The sequence below is a fragment of the Fonsecaea erecta genome, assembly GCF_001651985.1.
Source record: "Fonsecaea erecta strain CBS 125763 chromosome Unknown Scaff6, whole genome shotgun sequence".
Lineage (NCBI taxonomy): Eukaryota > Fungi > Ascomycota > Eurotiomycetes > Chaetothyriales > Herpotrichiellaceae > Fonsecaea > Fonsecaea erecta.
This window is the reverse complement of record NW_017387249.1, coordinates 1,085,155-1,096,249: the sequence shown is the minus strand read 5'-3', so window position 1 is coordinate 1,096,249 and position 11,095 is coordinate 1,085,155. Positions and strand designations below refer to the sequence as shown.

Here is an 11,095-nt window from a genome sequence, read left to right as displayed (position 1 = left end):
AGTGGCCACCTTGGGCATTGACATCGGCACCCTTCTCAATCAGTAGCCGCGCCACCTGCTCGTGGCCACAAGCTATTGCCGCCTGTAGTGCATTACCAGAGTGGCCACCTTGGGCATTGATATCGGCACCCTTCTGTATGAGAAGATCGACTACCGCGAGCTTATTCTTTTGCGCTGCCAGGTAGAGAGGTGATTCGCCGCGGTTGTTTGTACATCTCGTCGAGACGCCAGCTCTGAGGAGGGTTTCCGCTCCGTATACATACCCACGAGCAATTGATATGAAAAGTCGTTTTTCAAGAGTCTCAACAGGTGGTAGTATGCCAGTGCCTAGCAGTAATTCCATGATAGATTCATGCTTGTGATGTATCGCTGCACAAAGTGCATGACGATGTTCCCCACCGATAGCGTCGATGCTCGCTCCGCTGTCAATAAGAAGTTGTGCCATCTGCTTGTGGCCTCCGGCACAGGCTGCTTGTAGTGCGTTCCCGTAACGTTCCCCACGAGCGTTGACATTAACCTTGTCATCGATCAACACTTTTGCAAGATTGGCGAAGCCCTGCTCAGCCAGAATGTATATCAGATTCGCTGTCGGAGTATAGTTACGTACTTGATAACGCTGGAAAGAGTTGCGATATTGGATCCACTCCTGAAGGTCAGTAGAATCATTGCCTTGAAATCGTCTCAGAAATTCTCGGTGTGGGATTCCACTGGCTTCAGAGATTTCGGCGTGCCAAAACAGGAAGTTGACCGCATAATCTGAGAAACGGAAATTCCATTGAGCATCTCCTGGCCGAAATATGCGTTCTGGAACGCCGCTAAGCTGGTTGTTCTGATTTAATGACAGACAGCGATCGAAAAATCGTAAACAAGCTGTATAGAGTCGTTCATGGCTGATCCCTTCGACGTTTCCGGCCAGCCTCTGGTCGACCTTTGCCAGGCCATTCCCTTGAATGAGAAAGTTTCGAACCGTCTCATGGATAAACTGTACCAAAGGTGGGTTTGTCCTCGTGACTTCCGTGAGTCCACGAGAGCAATTGAGAAGGTACCGTTCCAACATTTCCTTTGGCAAACTGCAAGTCCCTTCGATGACTGAGGGATCTATTCCTGACTGAACCGCAAGATACAGTTCTGGCGGACTCAGCGGCCGCTTCGAGAAAAGAACCCATTGTAGGAGCAAAATAGATGAGTCGATATTCTCGGAATTCTTCGCCAGAATTTGGGCGAAAAGATCATCTAAATCATCTGGGATCTCTTCAAGACGTCTCTCCATCGCTTCAGGCTGACCGCGTCCGTACAATTGATTGAGTATTGGTATGACCAGGAAAACCCATAAGAACACCCGGGATGATTTTCGGTATACTTTGTCTCTCAGTGTTTCGTACTCGGGATCTTCGTCGCCAATGAGCTTGCGTCTTATATATGTCTTAATGTCATTTCCGTGTCCGTCTTGGTCCTCCATGACGAGGGAAAGTCCTTTCCGGATGCTAATGTACGGGTAATGGCGGCTGGAGAGACATATCCTCACCGATGTGCCGGATGTGGCTGCCCTCACACTTAGATCTTCTAGAAAAGCGATAAGCAAACGCACGTCGTTCTCATCCCCTTCGTCGAGAGCATCTATGAATATATTGAGAGAGCGGTTCTCTAAGTTCTCCACAACGTCGTTTAAGAATCCTTGTAGTTCTGCAGGGGTCCAGTCGTCAATGACGCCCTCTCGATCTTTTGCTGTAAACATTTCGGTGAAATGGCCTCGAAAATGGGGACAAGATTGAAGAATCTGATGGACCAGTGAGCGATACATGCCAACACTTGACTTCTCCAAATGGCCTGGTGCTCGTGCGTTGAAGAAATAAGAGACAATAATTTCTTCGGGATGGCTTCGTTTTACTGTTTTGAGAGCCTCTTTCATTATTGTCGATTTGCCAGACCCGGGCTTTCCTTTGATCCAGAGAAACCCAAGGTGGTCTTCGATCTCGATACGCTCAATCCACATCTTGAATTTCTCCTCTTTGAAAAGCCACTTACATGTCTGCGGCAAAGCGTCGGTGATGTTGCGAAGACGTGCATCCATCCGCACAAAAGTCAACCATTGAAGAAGCCTTTGATATCTGCTCTGCTTATCGAGTGTTGTATCATCATTTCTGGGATTAGGCTCGGCATCGCCGTGGTTTGCTATTGAAGAAGAGTTAGTGTATATCACTCTAGCGTAGTCTGACAAAGAGAAATAATGTGCATTTTAGCTTAGATACCAATATTGGGGCTCTACGAGCGCCCATATGTCATAGGGTGAATCAGGTGAGGGGATAAAGATAGCAGAAGGCAGTAGATAGGGCTCACCTGGAGAGGGTGTGTAGAGGACAGGAGGGATCGGCGGCATTTGTGCAGGAATGGCTAGAAGCAGCTCCTTTGCGTACGCTGCAGCGGCAGCGGCAGCATATGGTTGCCATTCCTTGTTCTTATGCGAATCGGCATAGTCGCAGATACCTCGGATGACGAGGCACGGAAAGGCATCCATTAGCCCAGCAGCCTCCATCTCAATACAAAGTATCTTATACTTTTGTTTCAGTTTGTCGCGCTCCATGGCGTCCTTGATGACAGAGCTCGAAGAACCAATCGTGCCGTAATGCACTCTGGGTTGATCTTCCGCACGGTCCTCACGTCGTTTTACTCTTGTGGCGTCGCAATTCTGGCATGTTTCGGCTCCCGCATGTTCGTACTCAGACTCAAAGAGCTGATCTCGCTCTCGTCCAGGAAACCTATACTTTCCGCATAGGTTCCGATTTCGCTTGAGCATGTCCGACACGAACTTTCCCATCTGATTTCCTTCTTGCCGATGCTGTGCCTTCAGCTTCTCGACTGTTGCGCTCAGAAAGGCTGGAGGCTTGTTCAGACAGCCTGTCCGCTCAAAATAGGCACCGCAATGACGTTTACCCCTGTCGAATTGAATTACACCTCCCGTTGTATCAGTTGGCTGGCTGACCACAACATCCCCTAGTCGAATATCTTCCGTCTCTTGATTCCCAGGGACACCTCCGCCGATTCCCACCAATAAGACAAATCGAATTGATGGGAAGTCGTGCAACATCTGGTTTGCAGCAACTCCCGAAACATTGTTTCCAATGCAGGGCAAAACCGCAATCACCACATTGTGTTTCCCCAATTCTCCCAGTACATAAGCGTTGTGATCGCGTTGGGTAGGCAAGTCGTCGTGAATGCTATCGAGCATGGCGCGAAGCGGTGTCAGCTCGACAGACATGGGGCACACGCAGGCTACTGTATATTGAGCGTGGGAAAGACGTGGTCGCTTGCGTGGGTTGGAAGCGCCTGAGACCAGTGCGCAGTCCATGGCTGGCGAGGAAACGTGAGGCTCGGGTTCGCTCATTCACACTACTGATTCTAGTCATTAGACTCTGGTGCAGAATGCGACTATCGAGATGCGATTCAACTTTCCGCACAGCAATGAATAGGAAGGCACGCAGGTGCGTTTGAATCACATCGGTAAGGCTGCGGCGACACGACCTTTTCTTTGGGCGCTCAGCCTCGATTCTGTTGCCGCTCTTGTACCTTCCATTACCTATCTATATATGGCTAGACAGGGAGATATTACACGTACGTGATTGTAATAGTTGAAACTTTGGTTAGCAAAAGCTCCTACATTATTGGTGAAATCTGTTAACCCTAACTTCATACGGCAAGTCAACCCGGATGTCAACCACCCACTCCAATTGGAAGTCGGGCGGAGAATAGTGAGTACAGTCTTACAAGAGGCTGTAACAAATGAGTTATGGGGTTCAAATTGCGGCAACAGGCAGTTGCTCCCAGCTATCAGTTAGACTATCCCCACTTCAGGCGGCAGTGCGTCCAGAAAAGCGGATAGCATAGCTACAGCTCAGAATAGCTTAGCCATGACTCTGGTCAAATGGCGGGATGCACAGGTCTAGCAAGATTCCATCTCGGCCCAGGCACATCATCCTCAGCCTCAGCATGTTTTAGCAACGACACATACCCTCCCTCCCTCCCTACCTACCTACCTACCCATTGTGGAGAACGGTAACGAAGCACGCACACGAGACGACGTCGTCGGCACTCGCAGAATTTCCATCACAAAGACCCCCCCCCCCAGTAAATCCTTCGAATGAATCTACAATCTACAAGTATGGTAGGGAGACCCTTCCTCTCCTCTCCACAAAAACCCTGGACCCGTCGCCGAGCCTTCCTGAAACAGCTGTGTTCTGAAACTGGACCTCGACCCCCTCTTCCTTCCCTTCTAATGAATCAGTATGAACCAATGATGAGGACGTGTGAGCAACTTCGGAACCCATCTCGTGTCCCTTACCTTTATGGATGCAAGCTCCAATCTTTTGGGGGGGAAGGGGGAAACGTGGTGGGGTCGGTCCCGTAGGCGAGGAAGATCTTAGGGGGAGAGAGAGCGGGCTTACTAGGCTAGCCGCCGCCCCTTTTTGCGGGCAGCCTTGTCTTGGCTCTCTCAAACGTAATGTGTGTTTGACGCAGATGGTAAAGAACACAACAACTGGACAGACCATGAGGAAAGCTCCGTTGGATTCATCGAGGGGGTTCCGTCCTCGTGTGAGTGATCGTGATTAGAAAACTCGACTGGGATAAATTGCGTTTTGTTTTCCATCTCGGAAGTGAAAGCGGGCAGGGCTTTTTTCAAACCCGCTCAAAAACCGGCATCACAGCCAATGGACAATCTGCTTCGACCTGCGTCCCGCCCTCAAGGGTCTTTACATCTTGGACCTCCCCATCATCAAACCTCTTCCACTTGGCCCCTCTGGGCAGATACACATCTCTCTTTGTCATGCCCAGATACATGACCGGCGCCACAAGGTACTTGTGACCAAACATATACTGGTCCTCGACCTCCCAACACTTCTTATCGTCAGGAAACTCTAAGAACATCGTCCTGATCACGGGCGTGCCCTTATTGTGTGCTTGGGCCATGAGCTCGCGGACATATGGACGGAGTTTCTCCCGCAGCAAAAGGTATTTTTTCATGATCTGGTAACACTCTTCGCCGTAACACCATATTTCATTCGGCGCCCCGGAGAGACAGGTCGCACCACCGGTAGTGCCGTGTTGAGGCTGTTTGGGTTCACGATCGCCATGCAGGCGAAAGACGGGACAGAAGCAGCCTAGTGTCGCCGAAGATAATATAATCAGCACGGCCAGAATCGACAGAACCATAGGCTGGCTTCTTCCCTGATTTACTCACCGTATTGAAACCATCGAGTGCAGAGCTCACGGAATTCAGGGTGCGTAGGATTTCCGCCATGGAAGCCACCTGATTGGAGTCAGCATGGTGTATGAGGCTGTAGGCCACAGGGTCGTCTTGCCAATGTCCGTGGTCCACCATGGGATGCCGGCAATTCCAATATTCAAGCCAGCTGCAAACTGGTCTCGAAAACTCTCCCAGCTGCTGGCGATATCACCACTCCACAGCAACGTTCCAAACCTCTGACTTCCAGCCCAAGCACAGCGGATGAGATTGCAGACATCCTTCTGCTTGCCGTCCTTCACCATCCCTTCAAAGAATGCCTTGGCATATTCCACCGGATACGCATTCCCCGTGCTCAACACACTTCCGCTATGGTACCGATAAATATCAAAGTCGTAGGCGTTGTACTCCGGTTCTGCTTCGTCAAGCCAGAAAAGCTTGACACCCTTATCATAATAATTCTTCTTGACGGTCTTCCAGACAAACTCTCTCGTGGCCGGATTCGTGAAGTCAGCATGGACCGTCTCTCCTTGAAAGTCCATTGAAATCCGCAGGCCTCGGTCTTGCCGGATCAGAAGTCCGTTTTCCAGCATGAAGTCGTAGTTTTCGGACCGCTTGTCGACGGTGGGCCAGATGGAAACGAGGAGCTCGATGTTCATCGACTGAAGCTCCTTGATCATGTCGTCTGTAGTCGCCAAGTTTCACGACGTTTCGTCAGAGCTGTATTCTTCCACCTTGATAGTAGGGCCCTTTTCAGGGGCGGATTGAGGTGAGAACGAGCCGAATTGGAGTTTGATGGCTGAGGGAGGAGGGGAAAAGTGGAATTCAGGCACAGACGCTGTCGCCGACTCCTTCCACGTTGACAACAGTCTTCGCATGGCAGACTCACCGGGGTCTTTCCAATATGTGGGGTCGAACTTCCATTCTCCTTGCTTTGGCCCTGTTTATGTCACGTCAGCTGCCTTCGGGAAGGCCTCCCATAGCCACGGAATCGCACAACGGGACCTACAATGAAAGAAGTCCACCACGATGACATCAAGCGGCAAATTGCGTTTCCGGTACTCTCGTGCAACATCCAAAAGTTCTTCCTGGGTCTGATATCGTAACTTGCATTGCCAGAAACCGAGTCCGTATTCCGGCATCATTGGCACTTTCCCGGTGACATCTGCGTAAGCTTCGACAATCTGGGTGGGAGTGTCACAAGCCACAATCCAATAATCCAGCACCCTCGTGGAATAGGCCTCGAAGCTCATCGTGTTCTTCCCCAAGACAGCTCTGCCGACGGCCGGGTTGTTCCAAAGCATGCCGTATCCGATGTTTGAGAGCATGAAAGGAACCGTGGCTTGAGAATTGCGCTGTGCCATTTCGAGGTCAAGTCCCTTGAGGTCGAGAAATGGTTGCTGGTACTGGCCCATGCCATAGATCTTCTCATTTCGATCAACAGATTCCAACCGGTAGGTCAGATGGTAGTCGCCGCCAAGCAATGGCTTGAATTCCCGTGCCTCGATCATCAGAGCGCTGCACTTTGGATCCTCAACATCGGAGCGGTTGCGCTGGTACTCCTCCAGCAGTCGGTCGCCTTTAGCATTCCTGATGATGATCTTGCCACGGGAAGAAATCGTGGCACAAATATTGCCATTGCTGATGGATGCATGCCCGTCACGCATCGAAATGGAGACATCGGTCTTGGGAGGTGTGACCGTCAAAGCCCAGTTTTCCGACGGAAGTGTATGAAACTTGGTGGCACGAACCCGAAGGGCGTTCGGACCCCACGCTTCGATCTGGACACGCTCAGAATCGTAGGTATAGTGCAGAGTGTCGTCCTTGGAGAGTAACATGGTTGGGGCTTTCCTCGCAGCAGGCTATCTCAATGACTCTGGGCGTGACACGCAAGGCACGAGTCAATCTTCAGACCTTGACCTTGGAGCTTTGAAGAATGTTGCTGAGGTTCCCCGCCAGATCCCAAGCTAAAAGGGAGGGTTGTAGATTTCCTACCGCGTGGGCGTGGCTATGCAGTGCAAAAAGTTGCCTGATCAGCCACGGAACTTCTCGAATCAGTCATCCCGCCCGGCTGAATTGCGGAGATGGGTCATTGATATCAGGCACATTTCGGCTGCCCATCAGTTCCGGGCCAGATCATCCTTACCGTTTGCGATGGTGCTCTTCTTGTTTGGTGTCTCTTGGTGCAGTCTCTTGGTGCACTTCCCGTTGTCGATGCATAACACTAAATTGTGAGCTACTAAAAGGGTGGGAGAGACGCGCACAAGCGGCTGAACATATGCGCCGAGACACCGCGCCGACGACCCAAACCCAGGGTGGACAGTCCATTGAAGCAAGAGCTGGGTCATTGACCTCCAGCATCATAAGCCTGATCGAGTACGGAGGCATGCTGCCAGTGTGATTATCCCACAATCACACATACGAGGTTGAAGAGAGTTTTTATCCGACGGGGAAACTCCAAACCCCGGAATCACGTGCTCATATCAGCCTGATATTTCATCTGCGGTCACGTGTCAGGCTGACACAATTTCTTGTCCCCAAGTGCCCTATACACATGGTACACATCTTCCCTAACCCGCCGTGTATCTCAAGCCAAAACATCCATTCCAACTGCCGATCGAAAGTAGCAAACTCATCATGGCTTGCTCCTGACCGTCAAATCCGCAAGTACATCCGCCGTCGTCCCTCCCCTCTTCGTTTCAGCAACCTGGAACGCACTTCCTTCACCTCCCATATCCAATCCCTTCGCAGCCCGCTCATAAGCTTCATCGCTCCGATCCGTCAAGATCTTCAGCTCCTCTTCGCTCAGGATCGGTCTCCTCTTTTTGTGTTTTTCCTGTCCCTCCTTCTCATCTTCCTCTAAATGCGGGACGTCGTAGTTCTCGAAGTCGTCGTTGACAAGCGCGCCTTTGATGTCGTCGGCATCGACGCTGGACGAAAGAAGAGATCTGAATTTGCCCTTTTGAATGACCAGTTTCTCGAGTTTCCTTTTTGTATCGGCTTTGAGCAGCAGTGTCTCCTCTACGGTTCCCCTGGTCGCAAGGCGGTAAACAATGACAGGCCTCGTCTGACCGATACGATGTGCACGATCCATCGCTTGCAAGTCCTGTTGCGGGTTCCAGTCTGAGTCGAAGAGAATCACTGTGTCTGCTGCAGTCAGATTGATCCCTTGCCCGCCGGCTCGGGTCGTCAAGAGGAACAAATTGTAAGACTTGTCCGTGTTGAAGTTGGTTATTTGCTCGTAGCGCTCCTCTTGGGCCACCGAGCCATCAATTCGACACGCCTTCCAACCGCGCAGCTCCACCGCGTATGTTTCCAATATGTCCAGGGTATTTTTGAATTGGCTGAAGATGAGAACTTTATGCCCCAATTCGAAGAGTCGCGGAAGAAGCGTGTCGAGCACAAGAATTTTCCCCGAGGCTGTAACCAGGCTTTCATCTACGTGAGGGTACTCGCCTGATTGCTCCTCAGCTGCCGTACTTGGCTTCCATGGCCAATAGAAGTTGTGCGGACTGTTGCACGCGAGGCGCGCTTGCATCAGGGGATTCTGCAATTTCTTGGAGGCAATCTCTTTCTTTGCAAGCTTGAATGTCTGGGCTCTTTCGAGCTCTTCGGCTTCCTCAGAGGAGATATCTTGTGAACCCGGCGACGGGGATGCGCGATCCAGGTTGATGTCTTCTTCACCTTGTTCAATTCGGCGAAGGCGAGCATTGAATTCCCGGTCCGTTACATCTCGATAGCTTGTGCGTGCTGCTTTGCGGCCCCGTCGCACCGAGCCAGTGGAAACAACAGAAGCTGGTGTTGAGTCACGGCTTGGCTTCAAGCTCTTCGCAGGGGTACCGCGCCCGCTGGTAGCTGCTTTGCGCTTGAGGGAAACGGTCCGGCTTCTGGCCTCGATGCGTTCGACAGCCTTTTCTTCCAGATACGACCTGCTCGTGCCCGCTAAAATCTCCCGGTACAGTTCCTTCTGCTCGGAGGTCAAAGGTGCATAGAGGATGTACTCTCGTTTCTTAGGAAGGTCTGACTCAACGTCCGCTTTGACTCTCCGGAGCAGGAATGGCTTTAAAATGGCATGCATGGTCGACACGAGATTATTTCTTCGGCTCAACGTTTTCTGATCGGCCCCCTTGTTCCCTTCCAACACACTCGAAAAGTCGAACCACCGCTCAAAGCTGTCGAGATCGTTGAAAACTTCGGGAAGCAAGAAGTGCAGGAGTGACCAAAGTTCGGCGATATTGTTCTGGAGAGGTGTGCCTGTAATCAGAAGTCGATTGGCAGAGTTGTATGTCATCAACTCTTTGATCAGTTTGCAATTCATGTTCTTCAGACGATGTCCCTCATCCACGATGATGTATTTCCATTGATAGGTCGCCAGAAACTTCCGGTCATTCATGCAAATCTCGTAGCTGGTGACGACGATTGGAAATTCGTACTTGAACTGATCTTGCATCTTCATCTTTTTCCGCCTCATCATCTCGCGCTCGTCCTTGGTTCCATGGTAGAGGACCGTGTTAATGCTCGGAGTCCAATGTTTGAACTCTTCGACCCAATTGCGCACGGTACTCAGAGGAGCCGCGATCAAGAAGGGTCCCGAGATGTTGTTGTCTTTGAAGAAGGCAATCAATGAGATGGCTTGCAACGTCTTCCCAAGACCCATCTCGTCGGCCAAGATGCCAGAAAGACCGTTCATCCAGAGCGATTTCAACCACTCGAGGCCTTCAAGTTGATAGTGCTTCATTTTCCCGCCAGTCACTACGGAAGGCTGCTCGGTTGCGACAAGATCATGGGCCCCGAGGCCCTCACCTTCATATTCGTCAGCGGCTTCTGCCAGCGCTTCTTGGACGGTTGGACCCTCCTCGGAAGTCTTAATAGCCCCCGAATCGAAGTAATCAGTGATGCTCTTCCTCGCAACGTTGGCCTTCTTAGACTGTCGTCCCCGACCCCGGGTGGCCTTCTTCTCGTCTACCTCCTCAGCATCTGTCGGTTCCTCGTCTTGAGCACGTCTCCTTGCGGACTTTCTTGTAGGGCCTTTCGACTCAGCAGACTTGGCCGCTTCATGCTTCTGTTTCGCTGCGGCCCGCCGAGCCTGCTCCTGGTTGCGCTTCTGCTCTTGCTTCATTTTGTCTGCCATGATCGCAACGAAGACTGAGCTTGTCTTGAGGAGGTTCGTGAGTGCCCGTGACTTGTGGTCCATCTCCTCAACATCATCGCCATCCATCTCCATTTTATTTGCACCTTGATCTTTCTTGTCTCCGTCAGCCTCTGTTTTGATCTCCGAGGGACTGCCGTTGAGTGGCGAAGAGGGCGGGCTGCTTTTATCAGAAGACATTGCTGGTGTCGTTGGCTCTGAGCTTGCAGAACTCGTCGCCATTACTGTCAACTTGCGGGAGGTGAAGGGGTTGCTGCTATCCAACTGAAGATCTCCTGCGCAATGACTCTCAGCAAACGCAGCAATGGAGGGGGATCAAACAGAAATAATATTAGTCTACATGTACCATACAATCGATATGAAGAGAAAACGAGAGTACTGCTGACCTGACGGGTTCCGTCCAGGCAACAATCTGGTTCTTCGATCTAATCCCATCTGAATTGGCCCCTTTGCTAGCAAATATGGTGTCGTCACGAAGGGCGGAAAGACACGCTTTGTCGCGATCCACTATACGCGTCCGAGTACGCGTTGATCGGCGCTAACATCTTGATTACTCAAATGCTTCACGGCAGGTCTTCTGTTCACTGGGTTCGCAATATAGTTGAACAGATTTTTATGGGTATTTCCTTGATAAAACAACTTTACTACTCAATGTCATAATCCCATCATCAACCCTGTATTCGTAGGAACCCAGCACATATATCAAAACA

At 51.0% G+C, this 11,095-nt stretch overlaps 5 protein-coding genes across 5 annotated transcripts in view; all 5 read right to left on the bottom strand.

Moving 5' to 3' along the window:
• The window catches only part of AYL99_07426 (hypothetical protein), a gene marked incomplete at both ends in the record, with an annotated part of 3,657 nt that extends 401 nt beyond the window's left edge, over window positions 1–3,256 (bottom strand). The window contains 2 exons of the mRNA XM_018838935.1: window positions 10–2,172; window positions 2,338–3,256. Coding sequence (XP_018691703.1) covers window positions 10–2,172; window positions 2,338–3,256 — 3,082 coding nt within the window. The remainder of the gene's footprint in view (window positions 1–9; window positions 2,173–2,337) is intronic.
• A 1,415-nt stretch (window positions 3,257–4,671) lies between these two features.
• On the bottom strand, window positions 4,672–5,205 carry AYL99_07425 (hypothetical protein; the record flags this gene model as incomplete). The annotated part of the gene is made up of 1 exon (XM_018838934.1): window positions 4,672–5,205. The coding sequence occupies one exon, from the start codon at window positions 5,203–5,205 to the stop codon at window positions 4,672–4,674; it is 534 nt and encodes a 177-aa protein (XP_018691702.1).
• A 63-nt stretch (window positions 5,206–5,268) lies between these two features.
• On the bottom strand, window positions 5,269–5,916 carry AYL99_07424 (hypothetical protein; the record flags this gene model as incomplete). Its single annotated transcript, XM_018838933.1, has 1 exon — window positions 5,269–5,916. One exon carries the CDS (start codon window positions 5,914–5,916, stop codon window positions 5,269–5,271), a length of 648 nt encoding a protein of 215 aa, XP_018691701.1.
• Window positions 5,917–5,937: 21 nt separating this feature from the next.
• Window positions 5,938–7,074, bottom strand: AYL99_07423 (hypothetical protein; the record flags this gene model as incomplete). Its single annotated transcript, XM_018838932.1, has 2 exons — window positions 5,938–6,176; window positions 6,246–7,074. The coding sequence occupies 2 exons, from the start codon at window positions 7,072–7,074 to the stop codon at window positions 5,938–5,940; spliced, it is 1,068 nt and encodes a 355-aa protein (XP_018691700.1).
• A 797-nt stretch (window positions 7,075–7,871) lies between these two features.
• On the bottom strand, window positions 7,872–10,565 carry AYL99_07422 (hypothetical protein; the record flags this gene model as incomplete). The annotated part of the gene is made up of 1 exon (XM_018838931.1): window positions 7,872–10,565. The coding sequence occupies one exon, from the start codon at window positions 10,563–10,565 to the stop codon at window positions 7,872–7,874; it is 2,694 nt and encodes an 897-aa protein (XP_018691699.1).
• Between the last annotated feature and the right edge of the window lie 530 nt (window positions 10,566–11,095).